At 40.2% G+C, this 19662-nt stretch overlaps 1 protein-coding gene across 1 annotated transcript in view; it reads right to left on the minus strand.

Annotated features, from left to right (window-relative positions):
- The window catches only part of ATP2C2 (ATPase secretory pathway Ca2+ transporting 2), a 111946-nt gene that overhangs the window by 29312 nt on the left and 62972 nt on the right, over positions 1-19662 (minus strand). The window contains exons 8-15 of the mRNA XM_051974925.1: positions 16820-16969; positions 16666-16734; positions 15019-15094; positions 12056-12122; positions 5480-5604; positions 5121-5218; positions 3065-3166; positions 159-248 (exon numbers count right to left, since the gene is read on the minus strand). Of these exons, the coding sequence (XP_051830885.1) occupies positions 159-248; positions 3065-3166; positions 5121-5218; positions 5480-5604; positions 12056-12122; positions 15019-15094; positions 16666-16734; positions 16820-16969 (777 nt within the window). The remainder of the gene's footprint in view (positions 1-158; positions 249-3064; positions 3167-5120; positions 5219-5479; positions 5605-12055; positions 12123-15018; positions 15095-16665; positions 16735-16819; positions 16970-19662) is intronic.

Below are 19662 nucleotides of genomic sequence, written 5' to 3' on the forward strand. Positions count from 1 at the left end.
GGGATCTTCAAATCAATCCACATCCATATCAGTTCAGTGTCATTTTCTCTCATAAAATGAAAGTTTCATTCTATGTAAATATCCCAAAAGGTCTAGTTTTACCCAACAACCCAACGCTTTAAAAAGTGCCAGATGCAAAAAACCGAAAGCCCTCCTACCTTCATTGCAAGGGCGATTAAGGCTCCTTCTGTTGGTTGGCCCATCACAGTGTTCTTTCTGATTATGGCATTGTTTGCTACGCAGCCAGCCTGAAAGCCAAGAATTGCCAAGTATCATTTTTAGCCAGGATATGGAGCCAAGTCAGACACAGGCAGGGAAAACACAAATATATGACACTGTTATAACCTCTGAGACTGGGGACATCAGTCAGATGTCAATGTAGGGAAATCTGGATTCAAGTTCTGCCTCTGGCACGCACTGCTTTGAGTTCTAGTTAGGTCATCTCAGTGGCTCAGACAAGTCTCTAAGGCTTAAACACTCTGCTTGTACCCTTGATCCCTTCTGCTTCCATCTCTCCTAGCAGACAGCCCCCACAATTATTTCCCCTCTCTCAAATCAGTTAGTAGACAATGATTAAGCACCTACTATGTGCCAGGCACTGAAGGCACAAACACAGAAGAGGGATGATCCCTGCCCTCAAAGAGCTTCTAATCTAACAGAGGAAGACAACTTACAAATGGAAGCTAAAAAGCAGATAGTGGAGGGACATGGAGAGAAGGTACTCATTTCAGAAGCATGATGGAAAATCATGAGTACTATGGCTTATGTGTTCATGCAGGATGATGAGTTTGTATTTAATCTCTCTACCTACAATAGTTTCTTTCCTGTAACATACAAACCAGGTTTCTCCTACACTTAAAAAAATTATCATTCACCTTTCTTTCTTTTCATAGTCAAATTCATTAAAAACGCTGTCTACATTTACTGTTCCTAGTTCATCTTTTACATTTCAGTCCTTTGCAATGTAACTTCAACTTGAGCACTCAACTGAGACTACTTTCTCCAAATCTAGTCATTTCTTGAATGCTAAAAATTAATGCTATTTTCTCAGTTTTATTCCTTCCAGATCTCTCTGAAGCATTTTGCACTCTTGAAGCCCTCTTCTCTTGGATACTTGCCTCTGTGTTTTCATGATACTGTTCACACCTGACGCTTCTAACTAGAAGATTGTTTATTCTTGGTCTCCTTTGCTGGATGATCAACAATCCCTGCCTCCTAAAAGTGGGAACACCCCCCAATGCTCTGCCTTGGGTTCTCTTATCTTTTCTCCACACCCAGTGAGCTAATCATTTCTCCTTGACTTGATGATCAGCTCTATACAGGAGACTTTCAGATAGATCCATGTTAGTCCTGATCTCTCCTTAGTGCCAGGCTTGTATCACCAGCTGCTTGCCGGAATCCCCACCCCTTGAATGTCCAATAACCACCTGAAGCTTGACACTTCTCCCCAAATCTATCCCATTCTTTTCCAAACACCACTCTTTCTGTTGAGTGTACCATCATTCTTTTAGTTACTCAGGTTAGAAACCCTGGAACGATCTTTGATTTCTCCTTCACACATCATATCCAATCAGCTGCCAACAATTCGTCCCCTGAATCTGTCAACTTTGCTTCTCTCCATTAACACTGCCATATCCTTAGTTAAAGTTCTCATCACCTCTCATCTGGAATATAGCTGTATTCTTCCAATTCTTCCTCCTCAAGTCTCCCCACAACGATTTTAAAGTGATGTCGCTATATGACCCCATCCCTCCCTGCTAAGGTCCAGTGGCTCTAGGGTCACATAGAACCACTTCTGGCTTTTGAAACTTTTCAATCTGCTTCCAGACTTAAGATGCATCACTTCCTTCACTATTCTATAATATTGTGGAGTCCAGCCCAAATGGCGCTTGTACAGTTTTTGACATAGTGTATTCCAGCATCTGCCGTCTGCCCCTCTTCTACCTCTTAGAATCTCTAGTTCAGAATTCAGCTCAAAGGTACCTTCCAGCAGGAGGACTTTCCTTTCCTGGTACAAGTGCCTCACTATTCCAAGTTACCTTAGGTCTAGTTTGCCTGTACTTACACGTGTACATTTTAAAGGCAAGGACTTTTCATTTCTGCCTTGATATCCAGCATGTATTGTATCCTGGCACATACCCCAGTGCTTAACAAATAATAATTACTTGATAAATATTGGTTCTTTGAACACCAACGGAAGAAACAATTAAATGCCAAATTGTATGACCTTAAACATACTGTATGGATGGTACTCGTGAGCTTTACTGTAGAATCTTTAATGAGTAACTTCCCCTTCATTCTCACTATTTGTAGGGATAAAGTATTGGTTTTTTCTGTTAGTTCAAATTTTTTGTAACTCATTTTGTGATACAGTTTTCGTGATGGTAAATGATGCTACATACCCTGCTGTAGGCAAGAGCCTTCTGTCTCAGCCATTACTTTCCCTGATTTTGTTAGCACTTTTGAGATCAGAATCAGAGAAAATCAGCCTTAAAGGGAGCTTCAAACTCACTGTGCTGGTGACCAAAGAGTTGGACTCAGGAGCAGAAGAGATACGGGTTCTGGCACTTCCCAGCTATGTGACCTTATCAAATCATTTCATTTCTTTTGACCTCAGTTTATTCATATCCCAAACAGGGATAATATCAGCAATCATTTCATGATTGCTATAAGGATCAAATTATCAATGTAAATCATATTATAAACTTTAAAACATTGGGTGTCAATTATTGTTGTTATAATAATCTAGTCCAAAGTTCTCATTTACAGATGAGGAATTGGTTAAGGGAGTTGATCAAGGTTACATAGGTAAGATCTTTACAAAGTGCCTTCTATACAATCACTCCATAGGGAAGCAATACAAATAGAATTAACCCCATTTTATAAGCTTTGAAAGTGAGGGTCAGAGAAAGGAATAAGTAATTGCAGATTAGCTATTATGTGCCAGGGACCACATCAAGTTATTTTACAAATATCATCTTCTAATACTGAAGCTGGCACTGTTGTGACTATCTCACCCTATCTCCCAGCTTAAAACAGAATTCCCCTCCCCTTTCATGCTTACCTCTACTAATTTTCCCACTGAGACATTAGAAAATTCCTTTATGACTTCATTTGATGGCAAAAGACACACAGTACCTATTCCATTATACCCAACGCCGGTAACCTAAGAGAGAAGTAATCATAGGTCATGATAGATTTAGCTCAAGTAGTCAACTATCAATATTTAGGACTTTTTACACCATTTCTTCAAGTCCTGGCTTTTCAAAACAGAGTAGAGACATGACGATAATGCAAAAAGTTTTTTTTTTTCCTTCTTCCTGAATTTATGCAACAATCTTATTTCTCCCTATATCTCTTCCAGTGGAAATGGACATTTAAAAACTCATTTCAACTTTATATCATCAATAATAAACAAGAGGCAATATGGCATAGCAAAGTACCAGATTATCAGAAAGGTATTGGTTCAAATATAGTCTCTGACACATCCTTACTATGGAATTTGGAGCGCGCTCTCTCCCTCCCTCTCTCTGTCTCTATCTCTCTCTCCCTCCTTTCTTCCTTCTCCTCTTCCTCCTCCTCTCTCTCTCTTTCTCATTCTCTGTCTCTCTCTCTGTATCTGCGTGTCTGTCTGTCTCTCTTTCCTTCCCTCCCTCCTTCCTTCCTTCCTCCTCTTCCTCTCTCTCTTTCTCATTCTCTGTCTCTCTCTATATATATCTGCTTGTCTGTCTCTCTTTTCTTCCCTCCCTCCTTCCTTCCTTCCTCCCTCCTCTTCCTCTCTCTCTTTCTCATTCTCTTTCTCTCTCTGTCTGTCTCTCTTTCCTTCCCTTCCTCCCTCTCTCTTTCTTTCCCCTTCCCTTCCTCACCCCTCCCTTGCTGGCAAGTGCTACTTTCCATCTCCAGCTGACTGCCATGTGGCCATGACCACATGGTACTGACTCTGCATTCTGTTTGTATTATATTTATTCTTTCCTAATCTTAGGTGAATGAGTATTAAAGAGAGAATGGACCAGAACATGAACTTGTGAGCTTCAACATGTTGGAAGAATGTTCAAGATTCCCCAAGCAACCTGAACTGGGAACAGTAGCAGCTAAATTCAGCGGCCAGTCCTGAGGAGTGGCCCAGCAGTGAACGGACCTAGTAGCCAAGTCCATCTCCTGCAAACAAGAAAACCACCGATCCATTGGCCACGCCACATCCAGAACTGAACTTAGTGCAGGCGATGATTTTCAGCCGCCCCTACAAGCTTGAGCCCAGATAGTAGAGCTTGCTTTTGGCTTAGCACGGGATTACATTCCATCTCTTGCTATAACTTCTCAGTAAATATCCCTTTGTAAAAGCTAAGTTTTATCTTAATTGATTAAATGATATCAGGGAGATATTAACCAGAGAATAATGTGTATATTTGGTAGGGAGGAGAGATAACAAAAGGAAAGGGCCAAGCATTTATTAAGTATCTACTGTATTCCAGGCACTATACTAAGCAGTTTACAAATATTATCTCATTTGATTCTCACAACAACCTGGGGAAGTAAGTGCTATTTTACAGATGAGGAAACTGAGGCACTCAGGTTGGGTGGTCACAGAGGTATGAGATTATATTTAAACTCAGGTCTTCCTGACTCTGGGCCTGGCATTTTAACTACAGAGTCACCCAGCTGCTTTTTCAGGCAGGACCACACACTGGATAGGGGCTCATGATCAATAGTACTAGACATTGACCCTGCAGAGTTATATCTAGAATTCTGAAGCAATAGCTAGTTTAACTTTGGGAACCCAGCTGGCTACTTTAAGAATAAGCATTTTATGAAGTTTTTATAGTAACAGCAGTTTCTTAGAAATTATCTCATTTTGATACTCAAAATATCCCTCCCCATAAATTAGTAATGAGTATTTCTAATCTTATTTTACAAATAAGGAAACTAAGATTTGGAGGTCAAGTGTTTTGTTCAAGGCCCCACAGAAAAAAGATAAAAGGGACAAGGACCCAACTTAAACCTTCTGACTCATTTTTCCCCCTGCCCCATGCTTCCTCTTCTCAAGTCCTTCTCACAGCAATGGACAGGGTTAAAGCAGGACGTGTCTTTGTCCCACACCTTATAACTGGCGTTAGGCTCACCTCTGCTCGGAGACCATCAGACGTTACCAGCTGAGTTACCGTCATTTCATTGGCCGTCAGGGTACCTGTCTTATCTGAGCAGATGACATTGCAGCAACCTGGTGGGAGAAAACTGCTCGTCAGAATTTACAGAGCAAATAATCAACAATTCTCAGGACAATGATGCCCTAAGGAAGCATCCATAAAATACCAAAGCATCTGGTAAATTCTACAAAATACAAGCTCACATTCAAACCACTCATTATGTTGACAAAAATATGTTGCTTTCATGAAGATTCGGCTAATCCAGCAGCCAACATTTCAGAGAATGAATCTGTATTTCATCACATTTGTTAACTTTGCGGTTGGCAAAGGCTTACCGAGGGTCTCCACGATGGGTAACTTCTTCACGATGACCCGCTTCTTTGCCATTCTCAGGACACCCAGAACCAAAGTCACCATGACCACAATGGGCAGGCCCTCGGGGATGGCGGCCACAGCCAGGCTGGATTGAAATGGCAAGTTAAGGTCACGTTTTAGTCACTATGTAGCGCCATATCTAGGATCTACAGACTTGGGAGGTTGGTGAAGTTCGCTTTTGGTGCCCTCATCCTGCATTTTCCATACCTTGCTCTTCCTTACATTATTTCATCTTTATATGAAAATGTGAAAATTCATGTGCTACAACTTCTCAGTAAATTTCCTGTTGTAAAAGCTATATTTATGTTAATTAATTAAATTATATTGGAGAGATTTGAACCAGAGGATGATGTGTATGTATAGTGGGGAAGAGAGATAACGAAGGAAAGGAACAAGCATTTATTAAGTACCCACTATATTCCAGGTAAACCTTAAGAACCCGTTGTTCTTCTGTAAGCTCCTACATCTGCTTCTATACATGGACACAATGTGACCTTGGACAAGCGGCCTGACTCAGTTTCTATATCTGTGGAAATAATACTTTTACTATCTATCTTACAAGGTCACAAAGCACTTTGTAAACCCGAGAGTCACATAAATGCGAGCGACTGTTGTTATTTTGTTAGATTTTGTTAGACTTTGATTTTATCTGTGTGGCAAACTTTGAGTTCTCCTATCACTGATGCTTGATCTTAAACAAATCACAGCCTCCTTGGGCCTCCAGTTCCTAATCTCTAAAATGGACTTCACAAATTGGCCTCTGAGTTTCCTTCTAACTCTAGATCTGGGATCTCATACTCTTGGAGTAAAAACTCATTTCATGATGCAGAATGGCAGCTGTCTAGGCTAGACAAAGGTTAAGACTAACCAGGAGTCTTAGAGAGCTTCTGGAACTAAGGGGTAAAAATGTCCTCCTTGAGGTCAACAGCCAGCATGCATCAGAGGCAGGATTTGAATCCAGATCTTCCGGTCTCTCAGGCCAGCCCTTTATTCGTAGTAAGGCTTGTTCTTCCCCTTCCCTAAAGTCCTGCTCTGATATTTCTTCAGGGGGTGGAAGCGACCATTAGCTCTTGGAGACTAGGCCAATACATAGGGACCAGCTCTGGGAGAGCCCAAAGGGGCAGAAAGGCTTCAGGCCTGATGAGGGATGGCCCTGATGACGGATCATTTGATTGCTGTCTGAGAAGCAGCCCAGCTCAATTCAGAAAAATTAGATAGAAAAATATATAGAAAAATTATATAGATATAAGACTATATGGATGAATAAGCACATATACATGTACATCTGAGAAGGAGAGAAGAAGGGAAAGAGAGAGGAGGGAGGAAGAGGAGATGGGGAAGAGAGAGATGGAGAGACAGTGAAAGAGAGAAGGGAATGGAAGGAGGAGACAGAGACAGAAGTAGAGGAGGAGGGGGAGCAGGAGAAGAAGGAGGAAGAGAAAAAGGGGGAGGAGGAAGTAAAGAAGGAGGAGAAGAGGAAGAGGGAAAGAGGGGGGAGGAGGAGAGAAGAAGAAGGAGAGGAGGAGGAGGAAGAGAAGGAAGAGGAGAAGAAAAAGAAGAAGGAGGAGAAGGAGAAAGAAGAAAAACAGAAGAAGAAGAAAATAAGAAGACTGAGAGGAAGGGAGGGGAGAGGAGAAAGAAGTGAAGGACAGAAAGAAATGGGAGAAACATTAATTAAGCATTTACTATGTGTCAGGCATTGTGATTAGCATTATAAATAAAAAAAAACAAGTGAGCAACAAAGTCCCAGGTCTCAAGAAACTTACATTCTTATTGGGAGAAATAACATTCTACATCTTAAAAGTTATCTAATCCAATCCCATCATCTAACAGATGCAGAAACTGAAAGACAGATGAATTTTTTAGATATTAATGATTCAAACTATTCTATAAGCGTAGGAGTTCTTAATCTTTTTTTTGCTATCATGGATTCCTCTGGAAGCCCGGAGAAGCCCAAGGACCTCTTAGAATCATGATTTTTACATACATAAAATACATGAGATTACTAATGAAACTAATTATGCTAAATGATTATCAAAAATTATATTTTTAAATTTAGAGATACTGTTACATTTGATCCTTACAACAATCCTGGGAGGTAGATGCTGTCATTATCCCCATTTTACAGATGAGGAAACTGAAGCAAAGAGAAGTGACTTGCCCAGCATCATGCAAGTAGTAAGTACTGGAAGCCAGATTTGAATCCAGGTCTTCCCGGTGCTCTATCCACTCCACCCCCTCTCTGCCAGTGTGTGCACATTAGCTGTGCTTTGTACTGTGAGTTTCACAGTTATGAAGCCATGCTGGCAACCTAGCCGACATGTGGCTACTGTCTGAAGGTTAGAGATAAAGATCAGTCAATACAAATGTTTACTGTTTTCAGTTACATTGCCCATGTGTCCTGGGAAACATTATTGATTTCTTGATTGAAAATACTAGAAGGCTAGTAAATAGAATATTCTGCTAATAAAGTTTCTCTCACTTATTAATAGTCTATATATCTGTGTGTATGGATAAGCAATATTTATCTATTTAGTTACTATAATAATCAACAAGAAATATAAATGAATCAGCTTTTAGATCAATGAGATCAGTCAATTTAACAGGATCATTGAAAAACAATTTATTTAGATACACGGAAACTTCAATGGGAAACATGAAACACCTTATTTTTCCCCCCTGAAGCAGTTGGGGTTAAGTGACTTGCTCAGGGTCACACAGCTAGGAAGTGTTAAGTGCTGAAGGCAGATTTAAACTCGGGTCCTCCTGACTTCAGGGCTGATGCATCACCTAGCTGCTCCTAGACCAATACTTTTGTGCAAAAACTGGCTCATTTCCCACAGAAAGTAAAATGGGGGATAATTTGGGGATTGGACAAGACATTAGTCATTAAAGACTACAGTTGATGGTGATAGATGCTTAAAACTGCATAAAAAATGAATGAGATCAGTTCAGAAAAAGAAGTATAATTATTTGTTATTCTGTTTAACTTGACAAACTATTTTCTATCTCAGGCTTTTGCCTTCCTCCACACCTGAAAGCCTTCTCTCTCTCTCTCTCTCTCTCTCTCTCTCTCTCTCTCTCTCTCTCCCTCTCTCTCTCTCTCTCTCTCTCTCTTTTTCTCTCTCCTAACCCCTCCTTCAAGGCAAAAATGAAATATTTTTTCTTCATCTTCCCTTTTTTTAGGTTACTCATGTTTTCTCCCTCCTTAAATTAGTCTCTTTTTACTGATCTGTGTACCTGTATTCCTGTATTCATAGAATATGAACAGTTTGAGGGCAGCCAGGTGGTGTAGTGGATGGAGAAAACCCTGGAGTCCTTGAGACTTGAGTTCAAATTCAGCCTGAGCAAGTCAGTCACTTAACCACTGTCTGCCTCAGTTTCCTCAACTGTAAAATGGGGATAATGGGGATAATGATAGCATCTACCTCCCAGAGTGGTGGTAAGAATCAAAATTGGGAGCCTTAGTGTGACATATAAACACCAGCTATAATTCTTGAGGGCAGAGACTATTTCAGTTTTGTCTCTGAAATGCCAGAATCTGGTATGGTCTTGGTACTTAAGCAATATTTGCTCAAATAAAGGGCTTTGAAAAATAGGGAAAAGATGGCACCTGATGAGAATAAGTCATAAAACTGTAGAGTTGGAAAGGACCTCAGGAATGATCTCCTCCAATTTTCTTATTTATGGAGAAGGAAGTTTGCTCAAGGTCACCCAGGTGACTAGAAACCTGCTATTATCCACTCCCAGGGTGCCTCAGAGAGTTATTTGTCTTCATGGGTGGAGGAGTAGTTTAAATGTCATATTGTCTGAAAGAAGAGGCTCATCCTAAGTCCTTTATACCTCAGCATTGCCCAATGCCATGTGAATGGCGATCCTTTACCTTGGGAAACAATAGGACATTCAACTCCATGTAATATAAACAGTTTATTACCAATTCCTATAGTATTGTATTTGATCATGGGGCCTGGCCCTGAATTTCTATTTGGCGATAAGAATAATTTTTGGTTCTCTAACAAAGGCTGATAAGACTGCTAATGCTAACACTTGCAGAAGATTAACAAGTTTTTTTTTCCTTTTTTTTTTGAGTGGAAAGGGTATATTAATAGGGCATATATACTAGAATATAGCAGTTAAAAACAAAACAAAAACCATTCCCGAGTCCCTGAAAAGCCACTAGTCAGTAAGGGATTAGAACTTTGACTCCTTAAGGACAGGATTTGTCATTTTGTCTTTGTATCCCCCCAATACATAGTAGGTGCTTAATAAACCTGACACACAGTAGGTGCTTAATAAATTCTTGATGAATTTTACTCTGTTTCTCTCTGTCTCTGAAAACTAATGCCTAAAAAAAAAAAAAAACCTGCTTCTCGATTGACTGCTCTTTGTCCTTTTGCCTTCTAGTAGTGGGAATTCGCTTCCATTTCCCGCTTCTGTCCTTTTCCCTCTCAGGGAATTTACTTGCTCACACCACAGTCACTACTATTTACCTAAAAACTGAAGATCCCCAGCTTTTTGTCTCCAGGCTGGCCCCCTCACCTGAGCTCAAGTCCTAAGTTTACAACCTGTTCTAAAGCCATACAGCCTGGTGGGGCAGAGAACAGAACCCTGAACCATGTCAGGAGGATCTGAGTTCAAATCCAGCCTTAGAAACTTTCTATCTGTGTGTCTCTGGCCAAGTCACTTGACTTTTGTCTGCGTCGATTTTTTCAGCTGTAAAATGGGAACAATTATAGCATCTACCTATAAGGATCAAAAAAGATATTTGAAAAGCACTTAGCATGGTGCCTGCCACATAATTAGTGCTATATAAATGCTATTATAATATTAAATACTAAAATGAATGGGACTGGATGTCTTGACTACTTATTTGCTTCTGAAAGATTTATTCTAAACCTAAAGCTTCCTAATCTGTGGCTCATGATCTCATATGGGGTTGCATAACTTCATTGGAGTTGTGAAATTATGATTTTTAAATCAATAAATATTTTATTTATATACCTGCTTCATATACCTATATGTCTGGCATCCTATAAAAATTTCTTGGGTGAAAAGTAGCCCTGAGGTAGTCACAAGTCATTTATCAATATTCCCAACTGCATTCTCTTCAAAAAGAAAAACCAATCACTTATAATAGCTATGTTTTACTGACAAAACAAACATTTCCTAGCTAATACCCATGGGATTTTCTGCATTTTTGTCCTCTTGTCCTTCCACTACCTTCCCACCCCAGTTCATTCCCGCAGATCCCTCCCTATGAGAATGAAAAAGTAACTGCTCTCTTTCCTTTTTCCTAAGACCTGACAAATTAGCTGCTGAAATTATTTTCAGTGTGATCTTAGATCGCCTACTTTTTAGCACCAGAAAGTTGACTACCAGGTGATGGATAAGTTGGATGAGGAAGAGGAAGACATGAAAATGTCTACTAAGGGACCGACCACAATTTAGAAATCTTCTAAAGTTATTTATGAGGACCTTTGAATTTGGAGGAGATCTGAGAGATCATCTAAGGTCATCAAGATCTGAAATCAGAGGACTTAGGTTTAAAGCTGGCCTTTATCTTGTGTTTCCTTTAATAATTCAGTCCTTTCATTTCCTTCGGCCTTTGTGCATCTGGAAAATAAGGAGATGGCCTCTGAGGTCATCAAAGATCCTAATCTCACCCTCTCACTTTTCAGATGAGCAACAAGTCATCCTAGTACAAGCTACCACTTCCTTGTTACAATATCAGCTCATCAGACTATTAGGGGGTGCAGCCCTAGAGTGAAGAGGAGCTGAGTTCAAATCCAACTTCAGATACTTGATACTTACTAGCTGTGTGATGCAGGGTAGGTCACTTAAGCCTGATTTCCTCACAAAAACAAAAGAATGTAAGCTCATGGATGGTGGGGACTCTGCTTTTGTGTTTATATCCATAATGCTTGGCTGAAGCAAACACTGAAATGTGTTTTCATTCATTAAATCATTTTGGGTTTGGTGAAAGGTCAAAGGAGAATAAGAAGAAGATGTGCACATTAGAGGGGACACAGGTCTGGAAGATCTGGAAGTGGCTCATTTCCCTTCTCTTCCCCTCATTCCTCCGTCTTGTCCCAAGGTGGCCATTGAACTGAGCTGTCTTATCTGGAGCAAGTCATAACAGCACCTACATTATCAGGGTTCTTTGCAAGGATCATCCAATATAATATCTGTAAGTGCTTAATAAGCACAATTTCTGGCATCTAGTAGGCACTCGATAAGTGCTTATTCTCTTTCCCCTCCCTCTTCTCCTTCCTTCCATCAATTATGTTAATTGGAGGCTCCTTGAGCACACGGGCTCCTTAGAGGCCATATTATTTGGGGTCCTTTTCTCCTCAGCATTGTAGTGGTTAGTGCTTAATAACTTTATCAACTTGAATGGCACTTTAGGAGGGAGTCAAATGAAGGGCAGAATGGGAAGAGGAAGTAGGACTACAAGAACCGAACATTTCTGAGGCCTTCAGCCTTTCTCAATGTTCTCTGACTAAAAACAGGACACCTAGAGTCAGCCTCTTACCTACCTCACTCCGATAGTGAACATACTGAGAATCTGTTTCCCTTGAAGCCAGCCAATTAGCATGATTAAACCTGGTAGAAAAACAGAGGAGATTACAGGGAACATTCTCTAAAAGTTGAAGGAATTTTTTTTTATGTACTTTTCTGAGGACACACATATAAATACACACACATTCCACACATGAAAGTGCTTAATAACATACTGTCCTTTCCATCTGCTACACTGAAGACACGGCCCAGGTTCTCTTAACTAGGGAGTCACTGATGTGGGAAAGCGTCAAGGTGGGTTCAGCACCAGAAGGCTTTGGAACAGCCACTCACAACAATATCCAATGAAGGGCAGAGGAGTTGGGATTTGCACCAGTGCAAGACCCACCCTCGATGACAAAGTCATACCTTCAAATGATTTGATGTTCAAGGGAGAGGAACAACCCTTCCCCTCCTTTTTTTTTTTTTTTTTTTTTTTGGTGGAAGAAGCATTATTAAATAGTACCATGGGAAAGAGAATTAACAGTACATTGAACTACAATAGTTTTCTCTACAAGTAAGTCAAAGTTTTGTTAGTATGGTAATTATTACCTATAAATGCTTAGCATTTATCATAATGATACCAAATATTTATATGGTGTTTTATGAAGGGCAATGTGGTACAGCACTAGATTTGGGTAAGAAAACCTGGTTCCAATCCTGTCTCAGATACTCACTAGCTGTGTGACCATGGGCAAGTATTAACTTCTCTGGGCCTAAAACTACAATATTATCTAACATTTACTCTCCAGTACTTCATGGATCCATCAGTGTGAGTGATCTCTTTCATCAACAAAGACTGTTGATTCCTTCCATACCTCAGCAGATCTTCCTGAGTTTATGTGGCTGAGACAATTTGGCCATTTTCTGGCCAACCTTCTGCTGATGAGAATGACCTTAACTCAGGAGGATAAACCAGAACTTGCATTATGCTTTGGGCAAGAAAATTTCCCTTTGCACAGGAATGAACCATCAACGTGGGATATAAGTGGATGAATAATAACAATAATAATAATATCCTATTAAAGATCTCAGTAATAGTCTCATTGACATCAAAGTAGGATTTTGCAACCAGTATTTTTTCAGCCCTATCTAGCTGTAGAATGTAGAATGAAGCAGGTTCTGTAGCTGGAGATCCAGGGGTTAGATATCACTTGGCTATGACTTCAACTTCAGATCTGCTGACTTTCCATCCTTATGCTATGAGTACCAAAGTGGTGAAAATTTTGTGGCAACTCATGTGATTGCACCAAGACTAAAATCAACTAGTTCAATCTATCTCCGATCAGAAAGACTTAAATTCCAATAAGTGTTATTTTCTGAGATGGTGGGAAGAAGACCAGATGACTTAAAGTCACCATCAGGACACTAATTAGCAAAGCAATCTTCCTCAAGCAACTTCCTTCCCTGTCCATTTTTCCATCTCTAAAATGAGGTACTTGGATTAAATAATCTCTAAGGCTCCCCACAGATCTGAATTTATGACCATCAGGATCATAGATATGATTAACAGGATAGCACTGTGGGAAAAATGCTTTCTAAATCTTAAAGATCTGTTAATCAGTCAATAAATACTTATTAAGCACTATTATGTAGCAGGCACTGCGCTAGACACTGGGATACAAGAAGAGGCACAAGGCAATCCCTGCCCTCAAGGAGCTTATAATTTAATGTCAGAAAGGAAGAAGGAAGAAATGAAATGTTAGTTACTATTGTCATCATCATTACTAGTATAGTAAAAAGAATAATGCACTTAGAGGCAGAAAAACTGGGACCTAAAGCCCATCTCAATCACTATGAGGATTAATGTCTTATTCTCTGCAGGAGGATCTTGGAGCAATCCTGAAGATACAGAAGTAGGGGTGGGGGTTGAAACTAAATTTATTAATGTGACTTGCAGGTAACAGAAGGGAAGACTAGATAAAAAATGTAATTGAGTCCATGGAGAGGAGGAGGAGATTGCTAGGAAGCACTCAACCATTACAACAAATATCAGAGAAGAGAGCACAAAGCCAAAGAATCATCAACTACAAAACAAGCAGCCTCACATACTCTGGGAGCCACAAGAAATGTCACTGTACAAGCATCCTTCAGGGGAATAAGTGTTCATAAAAATAACAGCCAGCCGGAGCTAAATGATATCCAGGAGAATGAACTCATGAAACATTTAAGCTATCAAAAAACTTAAAGAGATGATTTAGGTTAACTGCCCCAAAGGGGAAGGGATTTATACAAGGTTAACTTAGCAAAGTAGAGGTGGAACTTTAGGTTTTCTGCCCAGGAATGTCATACTGTCAATATGACACATTTAAAAAGCTAAGGGAAAAGAACAAGTCATAGAGGCGTATATCAAGAATTATTGAGATGAAGAAAGTCTAGGCTTTTAAAGCTTCAGCCATGTCTAAAATTCACTTGGAGTAAACAGCTGACAGTGCTGGACAGGGCTGGATATCCAGGGCTGGATATCAGCTGGAAGAAATGCTGGACAGCTCCTTGCCGGCAGCACAAGGACCCCAGCACCTAGCATAGTACCTGGCACCAGCAGGTGCTTAATAAATGCTTATGGATTGAGTAATTGATTGACTGATTGATGAGGGCCGGGAGACCAGTGTTCTACCTCCTGGGCTGCAATTCATCCACTGAGTGACCTCAGGCATGAACCAGCTCCCATCAGGCTCTTACTTGCCTCCTCTGTAAAATGAGGAGTGAGTTTGTTACAACCACTTCACACACCTTCATTCCTTGGTACATCAAGTGAGTTTACAACATGACTGAACAACAGACCTCAATCTCAAAACTCTGGTTAGACTTGAAGGTCAAAGAGGCTCCATGAAGAGAAAGGGTCTATTTTCTCCATAGGAAAGGAACATCTTAGAGTTGGAAAGAACGTTAGACCAACTCCCAACCAATAAAACTGTAATGTAAATGGTCATTAACTCACCAATTATGCCAAATGAGAAGAGTGTAAGTTGTTTCCCCAGTTTGTCCATGCTTTTCTGTAAGGGAGTTTTGGGAGTCTGATAGTATAAAAAAAAAAAAGAGTGGTCGGTTTTATGCAATAATAGTAATAAGACTTTTCAAAGAATCTTAAAACAGAAGATTTACAATTGAATTCTGCAATTCCTCTGCAATCTTCCCATCTTCCCAACTTCTTTTCTTCTTTTAAGGCACAACCATTCTTCTTATTACCCAGGCTAAAATCCTTCTCAGCTTCTTACTCTTTCCCCATCTCATGCAGCCAATAAGTCACCAACTCTTACTGCTTCATCTCCGCATTTCTTGCACCTGACCCCTTCTCTCTATTCATGTCATAACTACCCTAAGTAGAACCTGGATTAAGTTGTTCTCATGAGCCAGACACTGTGCTAAGTACTGATAAAACAACTATAATGAAGTAAGGTAATTTCTGCCCTCGAGAAACATATTCTAATGGGGAAACCCTACAAATAAAGCAGACCTTAAGCAGGGAGATCTGCAAGGCAGCATGATATTGGCAAATAACAGAGATGTTTGATTGGGGATAAGTTGAAAGCTTATCTATCAAAGCCCAGTTTTTCAGGGATAGAGTCTAAGTTTCAGTTGAAGGAAGATGATATATTTATCTTGTATACATTTGATTTTTCCTTGTGCATACCTGTGAAGATGAAATCTCTTCTCATTAGAATCTAATTTCCTCAAGGGCAGACAGGTACTATGTCACTTTTGTATCCTCAGTCCCCGGGCAGTGCCATGCCATACCTGGCATACAGTAGGCACTTAATACATGCTTGCTGCTTGACTGAAATTGTTATCCAGATTTGAATTAAACCTCTCCCAGTAAAGGGTACCTCGGTATCTCCTGAGCTAGTTAGACTGTTTTAAGAGTTAGAAAATTCATCCTCAATAAACTGAATTATTGTCTCCCTTTATGGATAATCTCCATATTATCTCCATCTGTTTTGGACAAGTACAACCTCCACCTTGTTTTCCTATCTCCACTTTGGTCCTGGTTCTATTCTTCAGCTTTCTGGAACCACAGAGATTAAGTCTTCTCCTTCTTCTCCTTTGTCATTGGCATTGAATATTGGAAGAAAGACACTCCTTTGTTATTGGAAGAAAATAACTGTGTTTCTCAAAGTTCCTTCTTTTCTAAATCTAAACACTATTAGTTAGGGTGAGAGATTCTCAGACATGGAGGAAAACTCAGAGTATATCTAGTCCAAATAGTCCATGTAAGGAAACATCTCTGTAACATCTCTGATCTGTGGTGATTCAGCCTTCACCTGAAAGTACCTGGGCATCTGCATGGCACATTGGGTAGTGTGCTGGGCCTGGAATTAGAATGACCCGGGTACAAATATAGCCTTGGATACTTTCTGGCTGTGTCATCTTGGATAAATCACTTACCCTTTCTCTGCCTCAATTTTTTCATCTATAAAAGGGGACTCTTCAGAGCATCTACATACCAGGGCTGTTGTGAAGATCAGATGAGATAATATCTATAAAGCACAGTCCCTGGCAAATAGTAGATATTTAGCAGATAATAATAGCAGATATTTAACAAATGCTTGCTTTCTTCCCAGAAGATATGATCATACACTCTGCTTACCTCTTCAGCTTGCATCATTTTGAACACTTCTCCAAACTGAGATTTTTCTCCAGTTCCAATTACTACTCCCTGTGTTAAGGAAATAGCAATAGTAACTATGGACAGTTTTTAGGAGAGATGGATGAAAATGTCAAGTAATCAGAAGGGGACTTACTCTCCCTTTTCCATACTGGACTAGGGTTCCCATGAACACGATATTGTTCAGTGATGTCAGGTCTCCCTCCCCTGACAAGGGGCCATCTGTTTTGATACAAGGTTCAGCTTCTCCAGTAAAACTAGACTCATCGACCAAAAGCTCAGTAACCTACGTTAAAAGGAAAAAGAAAAGATAATTTCATCTCCCAATACAAATTAGGTGCTTTGAATTTGCAGAATAGTATTTAAAACCTTAGCATTATAAAAAAAAGACCCTTAGAGATGGCTGACAGTGAGAGGAAGACACATCTCCAAATTCAATGAGAAAAATATTTTAAAGGTCATCTGTAACAACCGCCTTATTTTACAGATAAAGAAACTGAGGCTGAGAAAGGGGAAGTCACAGGGCCAAGACCATGTGATTAATAAGAGACAAAGTTGAGTTGACAATAAAAGTGTCTTAACTCCCATTCTTTATCACCCATAAAGCAAGAATAATAATATTTATACTACCCACTTCATAGCTTACTTATGAGGAAAGGGCCTTGCAATCTGAAAAGTATAACATAAATTTGACGATAATAACAATAATTATTTCTCTGAGATCATATGATTGTACCAAAAGAACACTAGCACTGGCTTCTCAGTTGGGCTGTGGCTGCAACATGATGAGTAAATGGTGACCTTCCTCTCCAGAGTCTTCCTTTAAATTATGGTACCTCCCACCCCTACACTCCAGCCAGACTGGCTGCTTCCTGTACCTGGCTCCTGGCTCCTACCTCTGGTTATTGCCCAGGTTGTCTGTCCTCCACCCCTGGGGATGCCCCTCCTCACCTCTGTCTCTCAGAATCCATATCCTCCTTCAGGGCTTAGCCCAACGGCCATCTTTTACATAAAGCCTTTCCTGTTTGCTATCTCCTCTCCACTATGCTTAATGTTCCTTCTCTCTGTTTCTGTCTCTCTGTCTGTCTCTCTCTCTGTGTCTATCTGTCTCTATCTCTCTCTGTCTCTCTAGCTCTGTTTCACTGTCTCTCTTAGTTTCTGTCTGTCTTTCTCTGTTTCTCTCTGTTCCTCTCTGTCTCTGTTTCTCTGTCTCTCTTTCTATCTCTCCTTCCCCTATTCTCTGCCCCCCCCTCTCTCTTCCTCTTCTTATCTCCTTCCCCTTCCTTCCTCTCTTTTCTTCTCCCCCCTCCTCTCTGTCTATCTGTCTGCCTCCCCTTCCTACTCCCCATCCCTGGTGGTAAGCAAAGAAATAATAGCCGAGCTCTAAGTCTCCCTTTCTCTCTAAGTCACTTTGGATTCAGCTGTCTCCTAGCATGATCCTGGAAAGACCAGATGGCACAAAGAGCTAGCTTCGGCCCCAGACCTCCCACCACATCCTAGCTGGGTAGCCCTGTGCACATCACTCTGCTCCTAAACTATTCTCTAAAACTCTTAAGTTGGCTGATAAGGGGATGTTTCCTCTCCGGGTATTCTCAATCCCAAAGAAACCAAAAGTTGAGCTTCCCAGTAGAATGGAAGTTATCTGAGAGTAGGGACTACTTCATGTTTGACCCTGTATTCCAAGCATCTAGCAGAACACCTGGCATATAGAAGGAGCTTTACAGTGCCAAGTGAATTCAATTAAAATAAGTAAGGGGAATGGAAGCCAGAAAGCTAAGATTTAAGAACAGAAAGTCAGGAAGAGGCAGCTGGGGTCGATATGGATCAGAATGAGTGATCAAAAGGAAAGGAGAGAGACCTCCAGGGACTAGAAAGACGAGCCGCACTGTGGCTATGATGGCAAGCAAGAAAAACTGAATAGGACAGGGTATGCAGGAGATGGATGGCAGAAAAGAATTTTCAGTCATTTTCTCCCTTAACCAAAAACAAAGAAACCAGTTTACTTTGTCACACTCATGCTCTTAAATAGTTATTTCCCCTGCTCTGAAGACAAAGTATTACTTGTTGTTCTGGCAGATTCCATTCAAGTCAACTTTTATTTTATAAATGGCAGAGGAATAAAAAATCTGTGGCCTGGTCTTACTGGTTGGACCAGGTCAGGGAACGCTCATGTCAGGTCTCTGTCTTTTGTCTTTAACTGTGAAGGAGATAATATTTGGTTAATTCCACGCTGTTCCAAGGAAAGCTGGTGAGTTTTAAGGCTGATTCTTTAACATTCTGATTCTTGAAACTGAGATGGTTTCAAAACACACTTAAAGCTCCTCCTGACTACATTTTCCTGGCTTAGAGAGTAGTTTTACAGTTCCTGTTGTAAATAAACAAATGAAGAGCAAAATCAGCAGCCATAGGATCCTACAACACTAGAGCCAGAGAGATTAGAACACAGAACGTTAAAGCTAGAAGGAGGCTTAGAACATAGATGTCAGAAAAAGAAGTGGGCGTAAGAGAGAATGTTAGAGCTAAAAAGGATTGTAGATGTTAGCAGGTCTTATCTGATCTAATCTCCTAATTTGATAGATCAAAAAGTAAATCCCAGAGATGAGAATGATGCTCAAAGTCACATTGAGCTTCAAATGACCTCTCTAACTGCCTTTAAAATGCCAAATAACATCACACAGTCTGTAGGAAGTTTTTCCCAACCCCTCTTCATTCCAGTGCCTTCCCTTTGTTATTCATTTCCTGTTTAATTTATAAATAGCTCCCTTTGAATAGATCTGTTTGCATGTTGTTTCCCCCATTAGATTGTAAATTCTTTGAGAGGAGAGATTATCTTTTGCCTTTTTTTGTAACCCCACAGCTTGTCCAAGTGACTGGCACATAGTAGGTGCTTAAAAAATGTATTGATTAGTTCATCAATTGACTAAAGAAAATTCATGCCATCCTGAAGCCTTGAAAAATCATGGAGTTTAAATTAACACT

The sequence above is a fragment of the Antechinus flavipes genome, chromosome 2, assembly GCF_016432865.1.
Source record: "Antechinus flavipes isolate AdamAnt ecotype Samford, QLD, Australia chromosome 2, AdamAnt_v2, whole genome shotgun sequence".
Taxonomy (NCBI): Eukaryota; Metazoa; Chordata; class Mammalia; order Dasyuromorphia; family Dasyuridae; genus Antechinus; species Antechinus flavipes.